The following is a 26634-nucleotide window of genomic DNA, read 5'->3' on the forward strand; positions in this document are numbered from 1 at the left end:
GACCAACACTTCCGATCTTTATTTGTTGGGAGATGATGGGGTTGAGTCCACAAGTAATCTCTCTCTCTCTCTCTCGACCACGGCTGTACCGCATATCACGGTCACGCCCCACCATCTCTTGCCTCTCTTGTATCAGCCTGTGTCTCTGCTCGCCATCTACGTTCTCAGTCGTTGTCGTCTTTCTCTGTCCCTCCTCCTCCTGCTGCTTGTGCTCAATCCACTCTCTCGCTCTTCTCGCCCCCATCACTGGCACGAACCTCGCCCCCTCCACGTGGAGCAGTCGCCTTCACTCACGACGTTTTCGCTCCTCCTCCAGAAAACTCACTTCTTGTTCCCAAGCCCAGCCCACGATCCCCTACACCCCCCCCCCCCCCCTTCTAACCACTGCCTCTTCCTTCTTCATTCTCTCTCCCCATGGCTATCACTCATTCCTTCTTCATTCTCTCTCCCCATGGCTACCACTCATTCCTTCTTCATTCTCTCTCCCCATGGCTATCACTCATTCCTTCTTCGTTCCCCATGGCTATGACTCATTCCCCATCCATCCAATTCACTCACCGTCACCACTATTTGCTGCCGTCAAGTTCTCTTTAACTTAATGCACACACACACGCCGCAGGTTGGCCCATCACGGCCTCCCATCGACTGCATTTACCTCGTCCTCACCATCACATTCACATTCACCATTGTTCATTCTCTGTGCAGCGCCTTCCTTGGTCAAGCCGCGAGATACATCACGATGCGATAACACGAAGGCCGGCACGGCACACGAGGGGGTGGGTGGCCAGCACCACGGCGGGCCGCCTTTGTCTCCCTCGTGGCGATGTTTACACACCGCACCAGGTACAGGTCTGGTTCAGACAATCGTCACCGGTGTTGGACGTGAGCAGGAATCGAACTCGCGTCGCCGGGTTCGTAGGGCAGCGTAGCGCTAACCACTACACTACCGCCCCCCTCTCGATGTACAATACAAACACGCTCACATAGAGACCCATAGACACACAAAGCTATAGGTTCACATACAGACCCACAAGCTCACACAGAGACCCATAGACACACAGACCCATAGACTCACATAGAGACCCATAGACTCACACAGAGACCCAAAGACTCACATAGAGACCCATAGACTCACAGAGACCCATAGACTCACATACAGACCCATAGACTCACATAGAGACCCATAGACTTGCATATAGACCCATAGACTCACATAGAGACCCATAGACTCACACAGAGACCCAAAGACTCACATAGAGACCCATAGACACACAGAGCTATAGGTTCACATACAGACCCATAGACTCACAGAGACCTATAGACACACAGATCTATAGGTTCACATACAGACACATAGACTCACATAGAGACCCATAGACTCACATAGAGACCCATAGACTCACACAGAGACCCATAAACTCACACAGAGACCCATAGACTCACATACAGACCCATAGACTCACACAGAGACCCATAAACTCACACAGAGACCCATAGACTCACACAGAGACCCATAGACTCAGATAGAGACCCATAGACACACAGATCTATAGGTTCACATACAGACACATAGACTCACATAGAGACCCATAGACTCACATAGAGACCCATAGACTCACACAGAGACCCATAAACTCACACAGAGACCCATAGACTCACATACAGACCCATAGACTCACACAGAGACCCATAAACTCACACAGAGACCCATAGACTCACACAGAGACCCATAGACTCACACAGAGACCCATAGACTCACACAGAGACCCATAAACTCACACAGAGACCCATAGACTCACACAGAGACCCATAGACTCACACAGAGGTGTCTAAGCAGGCGCCATGAGCCCCAGCAGAGCACATGCAGTCTATGTGTTGTTGTGCATTCATCTAGAGGGGGGCTCAGAGTAAGTCGACAGAGTGACGAGTGTTGGGGCATGACAGGGAGAGACGTGCCCAGAGAGACACCGACACCGAGACACAGAGAGGCAAGGAGAGAAACACAGGGATGGAGGGATGGAGGGACGTGGGGGGGCTGCCGAGGCTGGACTAAGACGCGTGTGTTTGGGGCTGGGGGGTTCACCTGCCCAGGCCTAGGCGCCAGGCTCCTCCTCCCACAGACGTCACTGCCGGGGGGGCGGCAGTCAACCCACGCCGCTAGCCGCCGGCACGACGCTCGGCCGTGCCGACGAGTCCGTGGCCGGGCGATCCCTCCCACCGTCGCCGCGGTGACTACCCGTGCTGCCACAGCAGCGCCGTCTCGGTGCCCACCGTCTCCAGGTTGAGGTATCCGTTGGTGCCGCCAACGCCGCCAACGCCGCCAACGCCGACGTTGAGCGCCACCATCTCGGAGAGGACGCACAGCGGCACCGGGGAGCCCTCCTCCGCCTCGTCGCCGGCGGCACCAGCAGCAGCAGCCGACGGCGCCGCAGGCTTCCCGCTCGCCTGGAAGCCGGCCCAGGCCTGCACGCACGCACGCAAGCACGCACGGACACACGTACAGATATACGCACGCACGGACACATGGAAGCATGGGTGGACGCACGCGCGACGCACGGCAGTGGCGAGTGAAGAAGGAACCGCGCCACTCGATGCGATTCACAAATGAAAAAAATGTTTGGGGGTCAGATCGCCGCACGAGTTAAATGTGCGTCGTGCACCCTCCTCCGCTCGACCGAGGAATAATTAAAGTTGCCACGTGAACACCGCCGGGCGGTGGTGTTGGTGGCTACGCTGCTGCACGTGGCTGCCTGTGATCCTGCACTGGAGGCAGCAGAGAGGAGTTGGTGGATCATCGCACAGATGGTTGTGCGTTGACCCAACGCTGGCGTGTGGTTTCACGGGCAGATAACACTGGTCAACACACTTTTTCTGGCATAAGGTATTCCAACGGGTTTAATGTAATTCTGGGGTGCTGATTCCAAATCTGGCATCAGTTTTTGTCTATCACAAATCAAATATTGCATTTTCAATAAAAACTGCAGAAGAAAAAGATTAAATAAATGTGGATATCTACATAAAATCATATTATAAACACACTATCCTAAAAATACAGCACCATATTTTAACACTAAAGCAGTCACTGACTCGCAACTTGCAATCATAAGTGACAGAGTTAATTTCGGGTAAAATGAATGAAAATGGGGTATGCCGATAGCATAAAAATGAGATGTGATAGAGCAAATCTAAGATCAGATTTGGAATCAGCACCCTGAAATTAGTCTAAAACAGCTGCAAAAAGTCCAGGCCAGAAAAAAATGTTTTTTTTTTGTTGACCAGTGTAAGCGACGCGACGCCGCGTTCTTTCCTTTTAGGGCGCACGCCGCCGTAGCCCTGACGGGCCCTCACCTGGAAGTCGCCGTTGTGAACGTCGAACAGGCTCTTGAAGTAGCGTGAGGGGTCCGGCACCCAGGGCACGAGGCAGCGCCTGATCCTGCGGGGAGGTGGGGGGCGGCGCAGCGTTGAGCTGTGAGTGTGTGTTACTGTGTGTGTGTGTGTGTTACTGTGTGTGTGTGTGTTACTGTGTGTGTGTGTGTTACTGTGTGTGTGTGTGTTACTGTGTGTGTGTGTGTTACTGTGTGTGTTACTGTGTGTGTGTGTGTTACTGTGTGTGTTAGTGTGTTACTGTGTGTGTGTGCGTTAGTGTGTGTTAGTGTGAGGGACGCTACTGGGCAGTTGGAGGCAGTCGCCCTCCAACAACAACGGAGGGCGGAGGAGCGACGCTCACAACAACGAGCGGAGCGCCGGGTGGCTAAAGCACAGCAAGTTTGTACAGTAGGGAGCACAGGTGGTGCATCAGCCAGTCATCTCGGTCATCTCGGTCAGTCGACCCGTGGCACCTGGGTCTGCCCCGTGACCTCCTGCCAGCGGGCATTGGACACTTCACGTGGCCTCAAGGTGCACATGGCCTGGCACAAGCGTCGTGGTGACGTCACCGCCACTTAGTGGCGAATGGCGGTTGTTGTTGTTAGTGTGAGTTGGGGAGTGGTAGTGTAGCGGTTAGCGAGCTGCGCTATGAACCCGGCGACACAAGTTCGATTCCCGCTCACGGCCAACACCAGTGACGATTATCTGATCCGGTCCTGGGCCTCCCCTAGGTTGACTCAGCCTCAAATGAGTACCTGGTGCGGTGTGTAAACATCGCCACTAGGGAGACAAAGGCGGTCGGGCGTGGTGCTGGCCACCCACCCCCTCGTGTACCGTTCCGGCCTTCATAGGTGCTCGCTAACAGCACTTGCCCCTACAGTCTGTTAAGGCTATACGGGGGATCTTTGTCTTTGTTAGCGTGAGTGCACAGTAAGGGGCACAGGTGGTGCATCAGCCAATCATCTCGGTCATCTCAGTCAGTCGAACCGTGGCACCTGGGTCTGCCCCGTGACCTCCTGCCAGCGGGCGTTTGACACTTCACGTGGCCTCAAGGTGCACATGGCCTGGCACAAGCATCGTGGTGACGTCACCGCCACTTAGTGGCGAATGGCGGTTGTTGTGTGTGTGCTTGCAGTCACAAACACACACTCACACTGTATGGAGTGTGTGTGTGCTTGCAGTCACACACACACTCACACTGTGTGGAGTGTGTGTGTGCTTGCAGTCACACACACACACACACTGTGGAGTGTATGTGTGTGCGCTGCAGGTACACACACACTCGCACTGTGTGGAGTGTGTATGTGTGTGTGCTTGCAGTCACACACACACACTGTGTGGAGTGTGTGTGTGCGCTTGCAGTCACACACACACACACTGTGTGAATGTATGCGTGTGTGTGCTTGCAGTCACACACACACTCGCACTGTGTGGAGTGTGTGTGTGTGTGTGCTTGCAGTCACACACACACAGTGTGTGGAGTGTGTGTGTGTGCGCTTGCAGTCACACACACACACTCACACAGTGTGAATGTGTGCGTGTGTGTGTGCTTGCAGTAACACACACACTCACACTGTGTGGAGTGTGTGCGTGTGTGCGCTTGCAGTAGGAGGGCGCTACCGTTGGCTCTTGTACACGAACACCAGGGCCAGCACCACGATGCTGAGCGCGACGAGGCCACTGGCGAGGAACCAGGCGAGAGGCTGGGGCTCCTGGCCGCCCAGGGCCCCGTGGGGCTCCGGGTACTCGGCGACCCGAGTCCGATGACCCGTCGCGTTGCCGTCTCCGTGCGCGTCCTGTCGCGACGAACGGGGCAACGGGCACAGGTCCGGTTCACCAAAAGCCTCTGGCGGCTCACAAGCAGAGGTCGCAAACGGGTTTTGATTCCTTACCTGTACCCGTACCCGGCCGCACCAGGGTCGCAAATGGGTACCTGTACCCGTACCCGGCTGGGTACGGGTACCAGTTCCCTACCCGTACCCTACCCGAAATGAGTGACAAACGGTTACTCACCAGTGACTCACGGCCTACCCATACCCGGCCGCACCAGGGTCGCAAACGGCTACCCGTACCCGTACCGGGCCGGGTACAGGTACGGGTAGCCGGGTATCGGGTAGGGTACGGGTATCGGGTACCCGGTTGCGACCTCTGCTCACAAGGCACATTGACACTTCATGATATTCCACCAACCCTGTTCTTATCGCCGTACATTAACAGTACCATGTACTGTTAACGTTCAAAGTTAAGGTCGCACTCGTTACACACAAAATGCTTGCTACAAATGAACCACAATACCTTGGCGATCTCGTCAAGGAACATAAACCACCACGCAAACTCCGCTCATCCTCGTAGCGGCTTTTGGCTGGCCATCCAATAAAGATGGTCACTGCATCGCGCGCTCTCAGATGCGCATCTGCAGCCGTCTGAAATTATCTTCCTTCCCATATGATAAAGGCAGTGGAGCTGTGCACTATTAAATCGAGATTGAAAACTAATTTATTTTAAAAATAATTATGCGTTTAGTTTGTTGTCCTTCCCCTGCACCTCCGATTAGCACGGTTGGCTACGTACGGTGTGAAAGAAGTTCAACATACATACATCCGCTCGCTCACTCACTCACTCACCCAAGCACTCATTCATTCACCCACACACCCACTCACTCACACTCATCCACTCGTTCACTCACCCACTCACTCAGCACACTGCAGGTCACCACCACTTCTCTCTCCACTTCTTCCATCGCACTGCTCCACAATTGGAATTCCCTCCCATCGTCTCCTCCGAAGCTCTCATATAATAACAACCTTGCTCAATTCAAGCACCGCTATTAAATCCGATCCGTTACTTCTCTGATGTTGCGGTTTTGTTGCTGCCCTTATGGGCCTTTTGGGCCTGTGCTTAGCTACCTTTATCTTACACATAGTACCCGTACAGTTGTGTACACACCATTGATCTGAAGCTTTCACGGCTTCAGCTATATATCATCATTATGATTGTAGATTTTCGGTACAGCGTGGACAACATCTCTGGCACGCGCACATCAATTAATTTATTTTTGCATCCGTTTATTAAACATGAGAGCGATGCAACTGGGATCCACCAATCACAGCTCTCTCTTAGACATGTGATGTCATCCTCCCCAACCCAATTAAAATTTAGATCCAAGCAGAACGAGCCACAAGGTTGTTTGGGGGGGGGGGGCACAGCCAGTGCTGGGCTTGTCCACGTTACCATGTCCGAGGATGTGAGCGGGAACGACTCAAACAGTAACAGAACTGAGGTCAACGTACAGACTGCTCGACCAACATCTCCATGACTTTCCATCTCTAACGCCAACTGTCAGGCGGGTGGCGGTGGTGACGGTGGGGTTCGTTCGTATGCACGTTCAACTTCTTTCGCACCGTACGTAGCCAAGCGTGCTAAATCGGAGCTGCGCCATCCATTAAGTTATCTGCTTTCTGTACGCCGGCCGTGTCACGGCGACGCACCGCGCAGAGCAGGGCCGCCGGGCTGGGGATGTAGCGGGCCTCAGGGCTCCACTCGCTCCAAAGACCCCTCACGCCGTGCGCCTTGCACCGCCCGGGGCGGGCCCTCACGCGGAACGTCACCACGTGGCATCCCTGGGGCTCGGGCGGCGGCCACGAAGCCCTTGGCTCCGACACCTCCTGGTGCTGCAGGGAACAAAGACAGAGACCCCCCCCCAACAGCAGCCCAGCCGGCCATGAAGAGACCGTTGGGGAAAGTGCAATTTGACGTCATTCATCGGAAATGATAAGTTACTTGTCGTTAATTTGAGATGTCCACCCTGAACATGTTCAGCCAACGGAGCATTATTCTCGTCGGGGAAGAGACTCGAGGTGGTGACAATACAAAGAATACCGTTAGTGTTACTTCAGCAAGCCAATGTAATGCCCTCTAATTGAAAATTACGCATCGCTCTTGATTCGTAATTGATAACAATGTCAACAACAACAAAAAACATTTTTTTCTGGCCTGGACTTTAGACTAATTTCAGGGTGCCGATTCCAAATCTGTTCTCAGATTTGCTCTATCACATCTCATTTTTATGCTATCGGCATACCCCATTTTCATTGATTTTACCCGAAATTAACTCTGTCACTTATGATTGCAAGTTGTTGCGAGTCAGTGACTGCTTTAGTGTTAAAATATGGTGCTGTATTTTTAAGATAGTGTGTTTATAGTATCATTTTATGTAGATATCCACATTTATGTAATATTTTTCTTCTGCAGTTTTAAATAAAAATGCAATATTTGATATCTCAAAAACCTGAAGATGTGATAGACAAAAACTGATGCCAGATTTGGAATCAGCACCCCAAAATTACCTTAAAACCGTTGGAATACCTTATGCCAGAAAAAGTGTGTTGACTAGTGTAATTTTTTGGGCCAGATCGCGCGAGCAACACGTGCGCCTCACCCCCCCCCCCCCGCGCCCCGCCGCCATTGGGGCAAGTGCGGTTAAGCGACCAGCGAGTGTGAAGAAGAGGGCCGGGACGACGGCACACTCGGGGTCGTGTGGCCCACACAACTCCACGCCCCGCTGCGTTTGCCTCCGCAGTGCCGACGTTTTACACACCGCACCTAGGTAATCGTTTTAAGTTTGAGTCAACCTAGGGGAGGGGACTCGCACACACGTGCATGCACGGTGGCCTAGGTGTAGCTTTACTATGCACTATGCCGAAACTATAAACAATTTAAACTATTTTTTATTTTACCAGGTAAGCCCCACTGAGCTATGTAGCTCTTTTTCAGAAGCAACCTGGCCACAAATGGTAGCTCAACGAAGTGGCTTATCAAGCGGGAATTTATAGCAGCCAAATACTCTAAACGCGTGATGTTGATTCTAAATGTGGAGGGGCAAAACCAGAGGACCCGGAGAAAAATCCACGGGACCATGGTAAGAGAGACACGCAAACTCCAAATTAACAGACATCAGGGTCGGGATCGAACCCACGACCTGCACACCAGGCGAGGGAGTTAACATCTCCGAGCGACCGTGGCAAGTGAAAGTGTCGGCAGTAGGGGTTGTAAATATTGGAATTTGTGTGGAGGCCCTTCAGCCAGCAGCGGCTTGAGCAAGCAATTGCAGGGCTGCTCCTTTGCCTTCCTGCCAATCGATGCCACCAACTCCTAAAATTCCACCGGAATCGATTAGTGATTCCTGACTTTAGGAATTGTAAAAAATAAAAATCGAGTCTGACGATGATTACATGTTCACTGTTCGAGCATTGGGTCGAGCACGTGGTCGAGCATGGGTTCTGAATCGTGATCATTACTCTAATTCCTGTTCATAACTCCTTATATAGGCAAACAGACGCCTAAGGTGAACTTGCTTGACCTCTAAACACCTTCTTTATGTTATCCTCGTTGAGCGCTCCACATCTCACGGGCCAATTCTTTCGCTTTACAACGTCGTGACGATGAGATCACCCAAGCGGTTTCAAACACTCGGGGCGCCCGTCAGCCACGCGTGGGTGACTTGCTCCGCAGAGATCGACGCAAGAATGGCAAAGGGCGACGACGAAGATGAAAGAGCTCCGTAGGCACCACGCGACGACACTCGCTCTCCCGATCGGCCACGTCGTTTGGGCGGCAGGGTGGTGGCGCTGCGGTGAGACCCGTGCCTCGCGGCGAGAAGGGCCCGGGTTCGATTCCCGGCCACTGTGGTCTCCTTTCTATCTCCTCGCCCTTTGTTCTGCACGTGCCACCCCCCTCCCCTGTAGCTAAACCCAAAAGCGTACAGTGTAACTGTCGAGCGTAACTGGTGGTGTTGGCCAAAACATCCCAACGCTTGACGAAAAAAATCATCATCAGAATCTTGAGATTCGGCGAGGCTTTTCTGGGTAAACTAGTGTCGAGTAATAATGATAAATAGCAATGTACCACGATGCCGTGTTCTCTGCGGTTGAACCCGAGGCGTCGTGCTGTGGAGTTTTGCTGCCCCGTGGTACCCACCGTCACCGCTACCACCACCACCACCGCTACCACCACCACCACCACTACAACCACCACTGACGACACTCACATCCCCGTAGTGCCCACCGCCACCACCACCGCTACCACCGCCACCACCACTGCTACCACCACCACAGCTACCACCACCACCACCGCTACCGCGACCACCACCGCTACCACCATCGCTACCACCACCACGGCTACCAACACCACCACCGCTACCACCACCACCACCGCTACCACCACCACCACCACTACAACCACCACTGACGACACTCACATCCCCGTAGTGCCCACCGCCACCACCACCGCTACCACCGCCACCACCACTGCTACCACCACCACAGCTACCACCACCACCACCGCTACCGCGACCACCACCGCTACCACCACCGCTACCACCACCACGGCTACCAACACCACCACCGCTACCACCACCACCACCGCTACCACCACCACCACGGCTACCACCACCACGGCTACCACCACCACCGCTACCACCACCACCACCGCTACCACCACCACCACCGCTACCACCACCACCACCGCTACCACCACCACCACCGCTACCACCACCGCTACCGCCACCACCGACGACACTCACATCCTTGTAGTGCCCACCGCCACCCCCACCGGCGGTACTCACATCCTGCGGCACGCTGTGGATCCGCATGTCCGTCTGGTAGCACGTGGACTGGTGGCGCTGGTACCCCGGCAGAGGATCCCACTTCACCAGCAGGCGGCTCCCGTTGAGGTGCACGTGCAACTCAGACGGGGGGTCCGGCTTCACTGCAGGAGAGCAAACGGCAGACACAACAACAACAACAACAACCGCCATTCGCCACTAAGTGGCGGTGACGTCACCACGACGCTTGTGCCAGGCCATGTGCACCCTGAGGCCACGTGAAGTGTCGAACGCCCGCTGGCAGGAGGTCACGGGGCAGACCCAGCAGGTGCCACGGGTCGACTGACCGAGATGACCGAGATGACTGGCTGATGCACCACCTGTGCCCCCTACTGTGCCAACTTGCTGTGCTTTAGCCACCCGGCGCTCCGCTCGTTGTTGTGAGCGTCGCTCCTCCGCCCTCCGTTGTTGTTGGAGGGCGACTGCCTCCAACTGCCCAGTAGCGTCCTTCACGAGCCTCCTCCACTGAGGCCGATCTTGACACCGCTGGTACCAGTCATCGGCAAGTCCACTCAGCTCCACGTCCTCCTGTACCACATCACTCCATCTCTTCTCTAGCCCGTGCCGCGCCCGTCTAGCCCCCTTGATCCGGCCGAACAAAAGCTGTTTAGGCATGCGGTGGCTGGGCATGCGGGCTACATGACCCAGCCAACGCAGCCTTGCCTGCCGGAGGAGCTCACTGATGGGACTTTGCCCAGATCTTTCAAGGACTTGTGAGCTCCTCACACAATCCAGCCTGGTTAAACCCAGGATGGATCGTAGGCAGGCCAGCCTAAATGTTTCCAACCGGCGAAGATGCTCCACTAGGGGGGTCCATGTTTCGCAAGCGTAGAGAAGGGAGGGAATGACCGTGGCCGAGAAGACCTGAAGCTTCGTGCGGAGCGACAGACCAGGTAGCTTCCACACAGCGTTACGCAACCGATGAAAAGATATTGCCGCTCGACTGATTCGGAGTGAGACCTCTGCTGATAAACTGGAGCCGGTCATAAGCACACTGCCCAGGTATGGGAAACTCTCCACTCTCTCCACAACTGCCCCATCACCGATTGGGAGTTGTGGGGGTGGAGTGCCCGATGGTACAAAATACCCAGGCAGGTGCTTAGTTTTGGTGGGGCTGATGGTAAAGCCCCACCTCTTAGTGGCACGCTCCAGTCTCAGCAGCAGCGTCTCCAACTCCTCTTCTGAATGAGCAGCTATTACCAAATCATCGGCATACATAACGTGGTTGACCAATAGGGAGCCATCCCTTGATCGCACCCGGGCGTCGATCAGCCTCCCATTATATCTGTACCAAATGGTAATTCCCCCGGTACAGCTATTGAAGGCTTCACGAACTACGCAGTCGAAATAGATGTTAAATAATGTGGGAGCCAGAGGACATCCCTGTCGCACCCCAAGGTGTACAGGGAAAGGCTCCGACTCCCGGCCACGTAGTTTTACCCGGGCCCGCTCACCATCATGAAGGTCCTTAATGATCGTGAGCAGAGGGTCAGGGACTCCGAAAGCACGAAGAACAACCCAGAGCCCAGTCCTACTGATGGTATCATAGGCCTTGACCAGGTCAATAAAGCAGAGATGTAGGTCTTTTTGGAATTCCCTACACCTCTGCTGGAGCAGACGGACAGAAAATATGGCATCTGTGCAGGACCGCCCTTTCCTGAAACCGCATTGGGGCTCCGCAAGCCTCTCCTCAGCGTGCCTAGCAAGGCGATGTTGAATAATCCTTGCCAGGACCTTACCCGGCACACTGAGGAGTGAGATGCCCCTGTAGTTGTTACAGTCGGTACGGTCCCCCTTCTTAAAGAGGGGGACCACCAGGGCATCCTTCCAGTCCTGCGGAACCCGTCCAGTGGTCCAGACTGTTGTTATGATGTCATATAGGGCAGTCTGTGCACAAACGCCACCCTCCCTCAGCATTTCGCTTGGGAGATCATCTCTGCCCGGTGCCTTCCCTGGTCTCAGACTCCGGATCGCCCTCAGTACTTCCTCAACAGCTGGCACCTCAGCCAGCCACTCACAGGGGGTGACCTCTTCCAATATTTGAGGCACCGCAGCCTCAGCAGGGTTATCCCCACTTTGTGCCATGATGTTTTCCTGGCTGAGTGATTTTCCCTCCCCCAGGACCTCGCGGAAATGCTCAGCAAATCTGCAAACCTGTTCCTGGGGGTCGGAGATTGGATCACCGTTTTTTCCTCTAATGATGGTAATAGGTGTGGCGCTGCAGGTTACTTTTTTGATGGAATTAAATAGTGATTTGTGATCGCGGGCCACTGAGGCAGACTCCATCTCCTCAGCAACCTGCGACCACCACCTATCCTTACAGCGCCTTACGGCTCTCCGAACCTCCGAGCGAAGGCTGCGGTAAACCTCCTCATTCTCCGACGTGGGATGCTGTAGGCGATGAGAGTGGGCCTGTCGCTTTTTCTCAATTAACACACACGCACACACACGCGCACACATGCGCACACACGCACACACACGCACACACACACGCACACACGCACACACATGCGCACACACATGCGCACACACATGCGCACACACGCACACACACGCGCACACATGCGCACACACACGCGCGCGCACACCCGCATGCACACGCACGCACACATGCGCACACACACACGCACACACGCGCACACACGCACACACGCATGCTACCACCCGCCACTCAAGCACGGCCGCTTAGGCACACTGGCTTATAGGGGCGCTGATTTTGACCCCCCCCCCACCCCTCGTCACACGGCGTCACACGGCGTCACAAAAAGGCAGACCCCCCCCTCAAATATGACGTCACAAAGCTCCCCCCACCCCCCCAAAATAAAACATGCTTCAAATCGCTTTAAACTATTGTCATTGTAGTGCGTATTAAATGTGGCGCTGCACTCTGATGTTGTAGGAGAAAACATTTATCAAAAAGTATATTTAATTAAGTAGAACGTGTTGTCTATATTTATTTAAAGTTGCGCATTTTGATGTGACGTCACATTTCTTAAACCCCCCCCCCTCGTTACACATCGTCACAAATGTCTGACCCCCCTAGGTGCGTGACGTCATTTTTGGACGGCCCCATATATACACTGTGTGTGCGTGTGTGTGAGTGTCGCTGGGCGAACAGGGGCGGGAGAATTGAAAACATTTGCACGCGATGTTTCAAATGCCAGGCCAGGAAATAGAATGGGCCACCTCTCAAGGGCAAGTCCAGCGCGCTGACAATTACACCCAGAGCAGGCATGAGGTGTGCACCTGCACAGCATTGCATCCACCACGACCACCACCACCACCGTGCGCACACACACATGCACGTGCGCACACGCGCGCACACATGCACACAAACAAAGATCCCCCGTATAGCCCTAACAGACTGTTGGGGCAAGTGCTGTTAGCGAGCACCTATGAAGGCCGGAACGGTACACGAACGAGGGAGTGGGTGGCCAGCACCACGACAGACCGGCCTTTGTCTCCCCAGTGGCGATGTTTACACACCGCACCAGGTACTAATTTGAGGCTGAGTCGACATGCACACAACAACAACCGCCATTCGCCACTCAGTGGCGGTGATGTCACCACGACACGCACACACACGCGCGCATACACACACACATACACACATGCACACACGTGCATACACGCACGCACACACGCGCATACACACACACACGCATACACACACACACACGCATACACACACACGCACACACGCATACGCACACACGCGCGCGCGTCCTCATGCGCCGCAGAGGTCGAGGTCGCTCACCCAGCGTTTCCACGGGCAGCGGGCAGTAGAACGGCGTCACGTTGTGGTGGGCGCTCGTGCCGTTGACGAGGATCCTGAAGCTGCGGTACTCGGGGACGTCCGCCAGCGGCACGCAGCAGCGCTGCGGCACCAGCGCGGCCCCCCCTCCTCCTCCCGGCACGGCGGCTCCAGCGGAGGCCGCGGCGGTCCGTCCCGTGGCCCCCGCTGCCGAGTCGGCCGCCCCTCCTGCTGCCCCGTGAGTCGTGCTCCATGTCCCGGACGAAATTCCAGGCCGAGTTTTCCGCTGTTTCGTCGCGGCCTTCTTCCCGTGCCCGGCCCCCCTGCCCGAGTGGTGACAAAGCTCGGTGGCGGTGTCGGCGTCGGCCGCGAGCCTCTCGTGAGTGCACTGGACGCACCGGCGCGTGGCGTTGAGAATGGTATGCCTGGCCCGTCACGACACACGGGGGGGGGGGGGGGGGAGAGGGCGATTCGATCCGAGCAACTATCTCGACTTATTCTTTGTAAATGTGGAGGGGGAAAATCCACGTGAGCATTGGGCGAGACACACGCAAACTCCAAACATACAGCAGGCGTTAGGGTCGAGATCGAACCCACGACCTCCTGTCTACCAGGCGAGGTAGTTAACATCTCACCACGGGGAGAGAGACACACAAACTCCAAATATACAGCAGCAGGTGTTAGGGTCGGGGACGAACCCACGACCTCCTGTATACCAGGCGAGGTAGTTAACATCTAGCCATCGCGACACTGCCGCCACGTCCGGGCCTCAGGGAGCTCTCGGCTCCAACCTCGCTGCTGCACGGGACAAGATTCGGCAGCAGTCTGGCCGATCGGTGATCCGGTACTTGCCGATTCACTTGGCTCGCTCGCTCGCTCACCGGCGGTCAGTTGCCTCCTTATAGCTCTTCTATCACTGCTGCCAAGGTCACCGCTACACCTGTGAACCTCACTCAATCGATTCTTCCGCCCATACGACATGCTGGGTGTTTCACTGCTTTTTTTCCTCGCAATGCTCCACTTTGTAACTCCCTCCCATCGCCTCTTTTTGCCAAACGCTCATAAAAAATTGCATCTTGCCCAATTCAAGATCTGCATCACGCTCTCATCGCAACTTTGATCGGGTGCCGTCTCCTGCCGGCCATGTGACGCGTTCTGAGCGCACAACAGAGACGCGCGCATCCTTGGGTGAGTCTCCGTCGCGGATGGCCATGGCGTGAATTAGCAGAACTCTGCTCTGCGGGTGCGAGGTGCGTACGTCCGGTACCGGTGTGAATGTGCGGTGGGTGTGGTGGCGGTGTGAATGCGCGGTGGGTGTGGTGGCAGTGTGAAAGTGAGCGGTGGGTGTGGTGGCGGTGTGAATGCGCGGTGGGTGTGGTGGCGGTGTGAATGTGCGATGGGTGTGGTGGCGGTGTGAATGTGCGGTGGGTGTGGTGGCGGTGTGAATGTGCGGTGGGTGTGGTGGCGGTGTGAATGTGCGGTGGGTGTGGTGGCGGTGTGAATGTGCGGTGGGTGTGGTGGCGGTGTGAATGTGCGGTGGGTGTGGTGGCGGTGTGAATGTGCGGTGGGTGTGGTGGCGGTGTGAATGCGCGGTGGGTGTGGTGGCGGTGTGAATGCGCGGTGGGTGTGGTGGTGGTGTGAATGCGCGGTGGGTGTGGTGGCGGTGTGAATGTGCAGTGGGTGTGGTGGCGGTGTGAATGTGCGGTGGGTGTGGTGGCGGTGTGAATGCGCGGTGGGTGTGGTGGCGGTGTGAATGCGCGGTGGGTGTGGTGGCGGTGTGAATGCGCGGTGGGTGTGGTGGCGGTGTGAATGCGCGGTGGGTGTGGTGGTGGTGTGAATGCGCGGTGGGTGTGGTGGCGGTGTGAATGTGCAGTGGGTGTGGTGGCGGTGTGAATGTGCGGTGGGTGTGGTGGCGGTGTGAATGTGCGGTGGGTGTGGTGGCGGTGTGAATGTGCGGTGGGTGTGGTGACGGTGTGAATGCGCGGTGGGTGTGGTGGCGGTGTGAATGCGCGGTGGGTGTGGTGGCGGTGTGAATGCGCGGTGGGTGTGGTGGCGGTGTGAATGCGCGGTGGGTGTGGTGGCGGTGTGAATGTGCGGTGGGTGTGGTGGCGGTGTGAATGCGCGGTGGGTGTGGTGGCGGTGTGAATGTGTGGTGGGTGTTGTGGCGGTGTGAATGCGCGGTGGGTGTGGTGGCGGTGTGAATGTGCGGTGGGTGTGGTGGCGGTGTGAATGCGCGGTGGGTGTGGTGGCGGTGTGAATGCGCGGTGGGTGTGGTGGTGGTGTGAATGCGCGGTGGGTGTGGTGGCGGTGTGAATGTGCGGTGGGTGTGGTGGCGGTGTGAATGTGCGGTGGGTGTGGTGGCGGTGTGAATGTGCGGTGGGTGTGGTGGCGGTGTGAATGTGCGGTGGGTGTGGTGGCGGTGTGAATGTGCGGTGGGTGTGGTGGCGGTGTGAATGCGCGGTGGGTGTGGTGGCGGTGTGAATGCGTGGTGGGTGTTGTGGCGGTGTGAATGCGCGGTGGGTGTGGTGGCGGTGTGAATGTGCGGTGGGTGCGGTGGCGGTGTGAATGCGCGGTGGGTGTGGTGGCGGTGTGAATGCACGGTGGGTGTGGTGGCGGTGTGAATGCGCGGTGGGTGTGGTGGCGGTGTGAATGCGCGGTGGGTGTGGTGGCGGTGTGAATGCGCGGTGGGTGTGGTGGCGGTGTGAATGCGCGGTGGGTGTGGTGGCGGTGTGAATGCGCGGTGGGTGTGGTGGCGGTGTGAATGCGCGGTGGGTGTGGTGGCGGTGTGAATGCGCGGTGGGTGTGGTGGCGGTGTGAATGCGCGGTGGGTGTGGTAGCGGTGTGAATGCGCGGTGGGTGTGGTGGCGGTGTGAATGTGCGGTGGGTGTGGTGGCGGTGTGAATGTGCGGTGGGTGTGGTGGCGGTGTGAATGCGCGGTGGGTGTGGTGGCGGTGTGAATGCGCGGTGGGTGTGGTGGCGGTGTGAATGCGCGGTGGGTGTGGTGGCGGTGTGAATGTGGGGTGGGTGTGGTGGCGGTGTGAATGCGCGGTGGGTGTGGTGGCGGTGTGAATGTGCGGTGGGTGTGGTGGCGGTGTGAATGTGCGGTGGGTGTGGTGGCGGTGTGAATGTGCGGTGGGTGTGGTGGCGGTGTGAATGTGCGGTGGGTGTGGTGGCGGTGTGAATGCGCGGTGGGTGTGGTGGCGGTGTGAATGTGCGGTGGGTGTGGTGGCGGGGTGAATGCGCGGTGGGTGTGGTGGCGGTGTGACTGCGCGGTGGGTGTGGTGGCGGTGTGAATGCGCGGTGGGTGTGGTGGCGGTGTGAATGTGCGGTGGGTGTGGTGGCGGTGTGAATGCGCGGTGGGTGTGGTGGCGGTGTGAATGCGCGGTGGGTGTGGTGGCGGTGTGAATGTGCGGTGGGTGTGGTGGCGGGGTGAATGCGCGGTGGGTGTGGTGGCGGTGTGACTGCGCGGTGGGTGTGGTGGCGGTGTGAATGCGCGGTGGGTGTGGTGGCGGTGTGAATGTGCGGTGGGTGTGGTGGCGGTGTGAATGCGCGGTGGGTGTGGTGGCGGTGTGAATGCGCGGTGGGTGTGGTGGCGGTGTGAATGCGCGGTGGGTGTGGTGGCGGTGTGAATGAGCGGTGGGTGTGGTGGCGGTGTGAATGCGCGGTGGGTGTGGTGGCGGTGTGAATGTGCGGTGGGTGTGGTGGCGGTGTGAACGTGCGGTGGGTGTGGTGGCGGTGTGAATGTGCGGTGGGTGTGATGGCGGTGTGAATGCGCGGTGGGTGTGGTGGCGGTGTGAATGTGCGATGGGTGTGGTGGCGTCGAGGAGTGGGGGTGGCTGGAGGCCCACCAGTAGTAGAGCGAGTACTGGGTGTCGGCGCTGGCGTTGGGTCCCCGTGTCCACGTGCACTCCATCGTCCCCGCAGCCCCAGTGAGCAGCGCACAGCGCACGCCGCTCGCAGCACTGCCGGACAGTCCTGGATACGCGCGCACACGCAGTCACACAAAGACAAAGACCCCCCGTGTAGCCTTCATGCTTGTTTGTTGTAGTACAGAGTTAGACCGATGGCCTTAATCTGAGTTGTCTTGTTGTTGTTGTTTGACTTGCATCCCACTGGGATTTTTGCACACAGCGTTGGTGTACGGTGTTTTTTCTGCAATATTTTGCTGTCTTTTCTTGGATTTTCTGTTTGCACTCAAGTCACATATTCACTTTTGTTTTTTGTTTGTTACGGTTGCACCCGATTCAAGAGCCGAATGGCTCACAGGGCTATACCTAATAAATGAACTTGAAACTTGAACTTGAAACTTCACAGACTGTTGGAGCAAGTGCCGTTAGCGAGCAGCTACGAAGGCCGGAACGGTACACGAGGGGGTGGGTGGCCAGCACCACGCCCGACCGCCTTTGTCTCCCCAGTGGCGATGTTTTACACACCGCACCAGGTACTCATTTGAGGCCGAATCGACCTAGGGGAGGTCCAGGACAAGTTAAGATAATCGTCACTGGTGTTGGCCGTGAGCGGGAATGAAACCCGGGTCACCGGGTTCATAGCACAGCAGGCTAACCACTGCACCAACCCCCCTCCTTATGACTCACGCAAAGGTGCACCCACGCACACACACAGGTGTATGCATAGACGCAGGCAGGGGCACACACACACACGTGACACATGACAACCTCTGCATGAACATATGAGTGTTTAATCTCACGATACCTTATAGCCCCAAAATACTGAGAGATGATCGCCCTGCATCCCAGAACTCATAACCAACTTAAGGTTTCCTTAAGTTACATGCTAATTTCTCACATTAACATCACTAGCCCCGGCCAATTCTCTATGACCCTTAGGCTACACCCATTTCAAACCTTTTACAACAGTCTACCTCAGCAACAGACCATGCTTTCCCACCTGAAACGTCGTGATTTCTTTTATTTTATACCTACGTGACTTTACCGAAAGAACCATAGAGTATAGTTATATTAGTAGTACAGTCAAACCTTGCCCAACGCGCGTTTTGGCTACACGAGGTCCATTTTCCGGGACACGGGGTTCATGTTTCGGCTCTACACGCTCTGACGCTTCGAAGATCCTCAACTCCACGTCGAAAAATAGTGAGCGGGCCACATGTACTGTACATGCTGCACAGTCCACATGTACTGTATAAGCTGCACAGTCCACATGTACTGTATATGCTGCACGGTCCACATGTACTGTACATGCTGCACAGTCAACTTGTACTGTATAAGCTGCACAGCGCACTTGTACTGTATATGCTGCACAGTCCACATGTACTGTATATGCTGCACAGTCCACATGTACTGTACATGCTGCACAGTCCACTTGTACTGTATATGCTGCACTGTCCACTTGTACTGTATATGCTGCACAGTCCACATGTACTGTATATGCTGCACAGTCCACTTGTACTGTACATGCTGCACAGTGCACTTGTTGTACTGTACATGCTGCACAGTCCACTTGTACTGTACATGCTGCATGCCACAACACACGATCGCCATCTGCTTCCTTCTGAGCAAACCTCACAGCTGTCCCACAGTCGACACACGACCTTCAAACTCCGCTCTTTGCACCCCACTTCCCTGTGGGTCACCCGCCCTCCACCACCCGACACACGCGTCCCACCCCATCACGACCTCCTACCTCTCGAAGCTTACATAGAAGCTGTCACTACTTTCCGTCACATTCCACGCCGTCAAGGTTCGACATCCTTACCCTGCCAACCTTATCCCAGGCTCCTTCAACCAGCGGCCGAGGGTCAATAACGCCGACCTAATCCCGGGGTCCAAATGCGGCCGTGAATGGATGTGGGATATGGTGCTGGCCACACCCCCCCCCCATGTGCCGCCCTGGCATTGCTGGGTGCTCACCGATGGCGGTAACCTCAACAGTCTGCAAGGCTAAACAGGAGTCTGTTGTGCGTGAGTGAAAGTGCGTGTCTGTTGGCACAGTAGGGGGCACAGGTGGTGCATCAGCCAGTCGTCTCGGTCATCTCGGTCAGTCGACCCGTGGCACCTGCTGGGTCTGCCCCGTGACCTCCTGCCGGCGGGCGTTCGACACTTCACGTGGCCTCGAGGTGCACATGGCCTGGCACAAGCGTCGTGGTGACGTCACCGCCACTTAGTGGCGAATGGCGGTTGTTGTTGTTGTTGTGTCTGTTTAGTGCTGGGAGCGGGGCAGTCGCTAGCGCGCTGCGCTACCAAGCCGGCGGCCCGTTTTGATTCCCGCTGACGGCCACCAACGCCAGCGACGATTATCTGAACCGGTCCTGGGCCTCTCCTAGGTCGACGCAGCCTCAAACGAGTACCTGGTGTGGTGTGTAAACAGCGCCATCGTTGTGGAGACAAAGGCGGTCGGGCCTGGTGCTGGCCACCCACCTCCCCGTGTGTCGTGCCGGCCTTCATCGGCGCTCGCTAACAGCACGGGGGATCTTTGCCTTTCCCGTCTATTTGTTTGTTTGATTGCCGCTCACCCCGCGGGGAGGAGATGTCCACGGGCTCGCTCCAGTTGCTGTGCCGCTGGCTCGAGTTGGTGCAAGCGTCGGCGTACCACGAGACGACGCCGACACGCGCCCACGCGGCGACGGCACTGAACTGGGAGTTGGTGTAGTTGGTGAGCGGCGTCAGGATGCACTGCAGCTGTGAGCAGCGCGGATGGGGGGCGGGGCCCTCGGTTAGCCCCTGCGAAGTGTGGGAGGCCTCAACCACACACACATCTGGCGATCACACTGTGCGTGTGTGAGGCCTTCAGAATTATTATAATATAATTTTATAATATAACTATATCATACTCTTATATAAGCGCACAACTTTATCTGTGATGAACGCTGCACTTTCCGTCGTTTTCATGCAGGGGGCGCTGCAAACCCACGCGCCCCCTGCATGAACGACGGAGGCGCAGGGACAGATGTTCGATGACGTTGGAATCGATCTGCAGACGACTTGTGACGCAGCGCCACCGCGCGGTGTTCGCACACTCTTCAAGAGAAAGAGAGGACGACTCAGAGGTGAGAAGGGCAACAATGGACGAGCAGCGGAAAGGCAGCAGCCATGTGGGTGATGCAGCGCTACCAACAATTTGCCCAAGCTCTGCAGTCCTCTATGTCGGTGTTACCGGCCAATTAATGAGTGCTTACATGCGGGGGGGGGGGGGGGGGGGACCAGACCACCTGGGGAAAACTTATGCGTGCGAGGGAGAAATATTTTATCCCATACTAAGGGAACGAGTTGAGTCGACATTATGCTGTATTATCTTCTGCTGGCGAGCCAGGGCACAGCTCCTCCACACCCCCCACAGGAAGGGAATTGTGCAATATTTGCGTGATTCACAAACCCAGCTCGCCGCTGCCTCCATAGTGCTGGATTACTGCAGGCAGCCGCGAATCCGGCACCGCCACCACCTCCACTACCACCTCCACTACCACCTCCACTACCACCTCCACTACCACCTCCACTACCACCACCTCCACTACCACCTCCACTACCACCTCCACTACCACCTCCACTACCACCTCCACCACCTCCACCGCCAGCACCTCCACTACCACCACCTCCACTACCACTGCCACCGCCACCTCCACCGCCACCACCTCCACTACCACCTCGTCCACCGCCACCACCTCCACTACCACCTCCACTACCACCTCCACCCCCACTATCACCTCCACCGCCACCTCCACCGCCACCCCCACCACCACCACCTCCACCACCACCTCCACCGCCACCACCTCCACTATCACCGCCACCTCCACCACCTCCACTACCACCTCCACCGCCACCTCCACCTCCACCACCGCCACCTCCACCACCTCCACTACCACCGCCACCACCACCGCCACCACCTCCACTACCACCTCCACCGCCACCACCTCCACTACCACTACCACCTCCACTACCACCTCCACCGCCACCACCTCCATCGCCACCACCTCCACCGCCACCACCTCCACTACCACCACCACCGCCACCGCCACCTCCAGCTCCACCGCCACCCGGCTACATTCTGAGTTGGCCGCTCAATTGTGGTCCATCACCAGGGCTAATTAAACACCAATAATCCACCTGGCACTGACTCAAGCCCAACAGATAGAAGACTGTGACAGTGTTGGAGGACCACCCTCTTTCGTCACTTTGGACTATACAGTAACCCACCATAGTCTGCGCTCCTTCAACAGGGGAGGAGGAACAGCAAAACGACAAGAACTCTCTCTCTCTCCTGAAGCCCTCCTGTCGCAGCCAGCAGCAGACCTCGACATTGGCATCGAGTTCCTAAACTTATGAATATTTGGATCCGCTGGCCTGGCAACGTTGTCCGGCCTGCGGTTTCCGGCCACACTCCAATGTTGGCACGACGTTCACTCGGGGGGTGGCCGTGACCCCTCCGTGCGAGCAGAGGGGGCCGTGCGGGCCGCGTGGCGCCGTCGTACCTCCTTCCTCTTGCTGGGGGAGTATTGGAAGATCTGCAGGGCGTAATTGACGAGGGCGCCCTCCGGCTGGGACGCGTTGCCGGGGGGATCCCACCGCAGGCGGAGCTGCATGGGGTACTCTGGGGGCAGCACACGCAGCCCGCTCGGGGCCCGCGACCTCTCTGCGAAGAGAGGGCCACGTTGCTACGTTTAGCGGTGGGAACTTGCGTGCATTTATTTATCGTGGGGGGGGGGGGGGGGGGTAATGTAGCGGTTAGTGCACATAGCCATGGTGACGTCACCGCCACTTAGTAGTCAATGGCGGTTGTTGTAGTTATGTAAGTAGGTGACTGTGAATGGGTGAGTGAGTGGGTGAGTGAGTGAGTGGGTGGGTAAGTGAGTGAGTGGGTGAGTGGGTGGGTGAGTGAGTGGGTAAGTGAGTGAGTGGGTAAGTGAGTGGGTGAGTGGGTGAGTGGGTGAGTGAGTGGGTGAGTGAGTGAGTGGGTGGGTGAGTGAGTGGGTGAGTGAGTGAGTGGGTGAGTGGGTGGGTGAGTGAGTGAGTAGGTGAGTAAGTGAGTGAGTGGGTGAGTGAGTGAGTGGGTGAGTGAGTGAGTGGGTGAGTGGGTGAGTGAGTGAGTGAGTGAGTGAATGAGTGAGTGGGTGAGTGAGTGAGTGAGTGGGTGAGTGAGTGAGTGAGTGGGTGAGGCTGCTCACCTGCATGCGCAGGCCCCGTGGAGGCAGACAGGGTGAGGGTGAGCAGCAGCAGCAGGCCCGGCGCCACGGCCGTCATCCTCCTAGAGGGGGGTGGTGGGGTGCAACGTGGGGAGCATGAGAGCCGGCACCTCGGGGGACAGAGGAGGACAGCACCTTCAGTGTGGGCCCGTCAAGGGTGGCCACACACGTGGCCTGTAACCTATTATCTATAAATAACTATTGTTTTTATCATGCGACCTCCTTTGCCAGTACCAAAATATGAGAATAGGTTTTCCCATTTTTTCTGGAAACAAAACAGCTGTGTTAAGATGTTAAAACACCAAACTGAAACATTTTACAAGGAATCATGTCTGCATTAACCACAATACTTGTGGTCAAGTATTGTGGTTAATGCCTTTTGGCATCCTCTGGTCTAACACTGCATGAGACTAGGCTCAAAAGAAAGCTGTCTCTGGTGTGGACCAATCAGTTTCAAGGACAATGCATATATTATCAAAGTACGTTTATTGTTTGCATTCTGACCACAAGTATTGTGGTTAATGGGACATGTTTTATTGTAAAAGGTTTCAGTTTGGTGTTTTAACATCTTAACACCTGTTTTAAAGCTTTCGTGACTGCAGGGATTCATATTCTTGGTTCTTTCGGTAAAGTCACGTAGAAGGGAAACAATAAAATAATACAAATATAAAACAATATTGTTATTGCTTCCCTTCTACGTGACTTTACCGAAAGAACCAAGAATATCTTAACACCTGTTTTTGTTGCCAGAAAAAAGGGGAAAACCTATTATCAATATGTTTTTTTATCTTACCAGGTATGCACCTCTTTTTATTAGACGCTTTCTATTACCTCACTCTTTCTGTTGTTGTATCCTCAAATCTTGTAACGCAATTTTAACCCACTTCCCAATGTGGCATCGACTGCAAACTTGGTATACTTATGTCATACTGATGACAAAACTATATTCTATCATAAAAAATATAATAAAAACATTTTTAAACATTATTTTTTATATGTTATGTTTCGGCTTGGGTCTAATTGTCCACGCTCAACTAACGTTGGCTGTAAATCACCACGGCCCCTTACGTTGTGGCAAGCTTCGGGGCCACTTCCTGGAGTCGTGGAGTTCTTCCATTACTAGTACGGTACATTTCATTAAAGCGTGTTTTTTAAAAGTTTTTTAAAAATATTACTTATTAAGAAGCGACCTGGCCACAAATGATATCTCAACGATGTGGCTTATCACATGGAATTTCATATCAGAAGCCAAATACTCGAAGCGCATGTTTCTAAAATGCATCTTCTCACCGACTACAGGAGGAGGCTGGAGCTGATCGAGACAAATAAACAACACTACAAACAGTCCTAATACTGTGCAGCCCTTTTGTCACTCCGCTGCTGGATGAATGCCTATTCTACACCGTATCGGTCTATGGGACCGTTTCACCATACTCCACCACGCTGGTCAGTGTGGGTCGGTGAAGCGCTGGCAGGGTGGGGGAGATGATGGGGCCCAGTTCAGATATCGATATCCGCGGATGTCTCTGTGGTCGGTAATCGAACTGGGGCCACCGGCTTCATGGCATAATACGCTAACCGCGGCACCACCACCCCTCCCCATATGACTCATTCCACAATCTTGCGGCACAGTCGCACTGAAGGGATTCCCTATCGCACGTTCAGACGTGATAACACAGGGGGGGGGGGTAGAGTCAAGGAAGTAATGCACTGTTAGAGAGAAAGGAATGGAAAAAAAAATCAGAATCTGCATTTACAACGGGGGAATCCGATGAGCTATGAAGCTCTTTTCCAAAGGGAAGGGAAGCGACGCCGGGAGGGAGGTCCCCAAGACGGTCCAAGAGGAGGCCACAACTCACGGTCATCAGCAGGAAAGGGAGGAGGGGGAATGAGGGTGCGGAGGTGTCGGGGGTGAGAGGCAGATGACGGGGAGCTCTGCGTGCAGTTATGAGCTACCCGTCGGAGGCCGTTGGACTGCGAGAGAGTGAGCGAGAGAGTGAGCGATAGAGTGACCGAGAGTGAGCGAGAGAGTGAGCGAGAGTGAGCGAGAGAGTGACCGAGAGCGAGAGAGTGACCGAGAGTGAGCGAGAGAGTGAGCGAGAGTGAGCGAGAGAGTGAGCGAGAGAGTGAGCGAGTGAGAGAGTGAGCGAGTGAGAGAGTGAGCGAGAGAGTGACCGAGAGCGAGAGAGTGAGCGAGAGTGAGCGAGAGAGTGAGCGAGAGTGAGCGAGAGAGTGAGCGAGAGAGTGAGCGAGTGAGAGAGTGAGCGAGTGAGAGAGTGAGCGAGAGAGTGACCGAGAGCGAGAGAGTGACCGAGAGTGAGCGAGAGAGTGACCGAGAGTGAGCGAGAGAGTGACCGAGAGCAAGAGAGTGACCGAGAGTAAGCGAGAGAGTGAGCGAGTGAGAGAGTGAGCGAGTGAGAGAGTGAGCGAGAGAGTAACCGAGAGTGAGCGAGAGAGTGACCGAGAGTGAGCGAGAGAGTGAGCGAGAGAGGTGAGCGAGAGAGTGACCGAGAGAGCGACCGAGAGAGTGAGCGAGAGAGCGAGCGAGAGAGCGACCGAGAGAGTGGGCGAGAGAGTGAGCGAGAGAGCGAGCGAGAGAGCGAGCGAGAGAGCGAGCGAGAGAGCGAGCGAGAGAGCGAGCGAGAGAGCGAGCGAGAGAGTGAGCGAGAGAGTGAGCGAGAGAGCGAGCAAGAGAGCGGCGAGAGAGCGAGGGAAAGAGGGAGCGAGAGGTGGGGGTTTACATAAAGCAAAGTTTTTTTTTTTAAAATACGAAATGATGAACGAAGCAAAGTGCTGACTATACCGAGCATCTTCTTGTTTCCACTGACCATAAAAAAAGAGAAGCTGGTGATGACGATAAGAAGGGAGGGAAGAGAGGGAGAAGTGAGCTGCACGGAGGAGGAGGAGGAGCGGCGTCTGTTCTCATAGGGGGCAAATGGCGCGGAGGGGTTCAGAGTGGGCGTTCAAGTTCAAGTTCATTTATTAGGTGTAGCCCTGTGAGCCATTCGGCTCTTGAATCGGGTGCAACCGCAACAAACAAAGAGCAAAAACATGAACAAAAAAACATCTTAAAGTGAATATGTGACTGAGTGCAAACAGAAAATCCAACAAAAGACGGCAAAATATTGCAGAAAAAACACCGTACACCAACGCTGTGTGCAAAAATCCCAGTGGGATGCAAGTCAAACAACCAACAACAACCACAAGACAACTTAGATTAAGGCCATCAGTCTAACTCTGTACTACAACAAACAAACATGGCTGAACCAATACACTTTTCGAAATCACCAAAATAAAGCCATGAAACAGTGGCCACACACACACGTCACGTGGTTTACAGAAGGCTTGAGCTGGTTTAGAGAGAGAGAAGAGATGAACGAAAACATAAATTACATTTTGGGGGTGAGAAACGGGGGGGGGGGGGGGTAGTAAGGGAGAGGGGAAGGATGGGGAGGGAGATGAGAGGGGGAGTGAGAGGGGGGGGATGCGATGGGAGGCTAAGGAAGAGGGGAGGAGGATGTGATGGAATTGTAAGGGAGAGATGGGGAGATCTCGAGATAGAGGAGTGGAAGCAGCCTCGATGCTGCTGCTGCTGCACTTGGGAGATTACATTGTGCCGAGTCACAGGTCGTTGGGTCCAATAGGGCAGACTTTAAAAAAAAAACGTCGCCTGTTATTTTTTTTTAATTGTGGTCAAAC

General features: G+C 55.4%; 1 protein-coding gene across 1 annotated transcript; it reads right to left on the reverse strand.

Annotated features, from left to right (window-relative positions):
- Positions 1-26314, reverse strand: LOC144732633 (interleukin-13 receptor subunit alpha-1-like). Its single transcript, XM_078614136.1, has 11 exons — positions 25764-26314; positions 22918-22997; positions 22225-22385; positions 20272-20437; positions 17630-17756; positions 13785-14206; positions 9989-10131; positions 6855-7037; positions 4987-5162; positions 3349-3433; positions 1-2463 (listed from the first exon to the last, which is right to left on the reverse strand). Exons 1-11 carry the CDS (start codon positions 25859-25861, stop codon positions 2233-2235), a joined length of 1872 nt encoding a protein of 623 aa, XP_078470262.1. The 5' UTR covers positions 25862-26314; the 3' UTR covers positions 1-2232.
- Between the last annotated feature and the right edge of the window lie 320 nt (positions 26315-26634).

The sequence above is a fragment of the Lampetra planeri genome, chromosome 43 (assembly GCF_965212315.1).
Source record: "Lampetra planeri chromosome 43, kcLamPlan1.2.h2, whole genome shotgun sequence".
NCBI classification, from domain to species: Eukaryota; Metazoa; Chordata; class Hyperoartia; order Petromyzontiformes; family Petromyzontidae; genus Lampetra; species Lampetra planeri.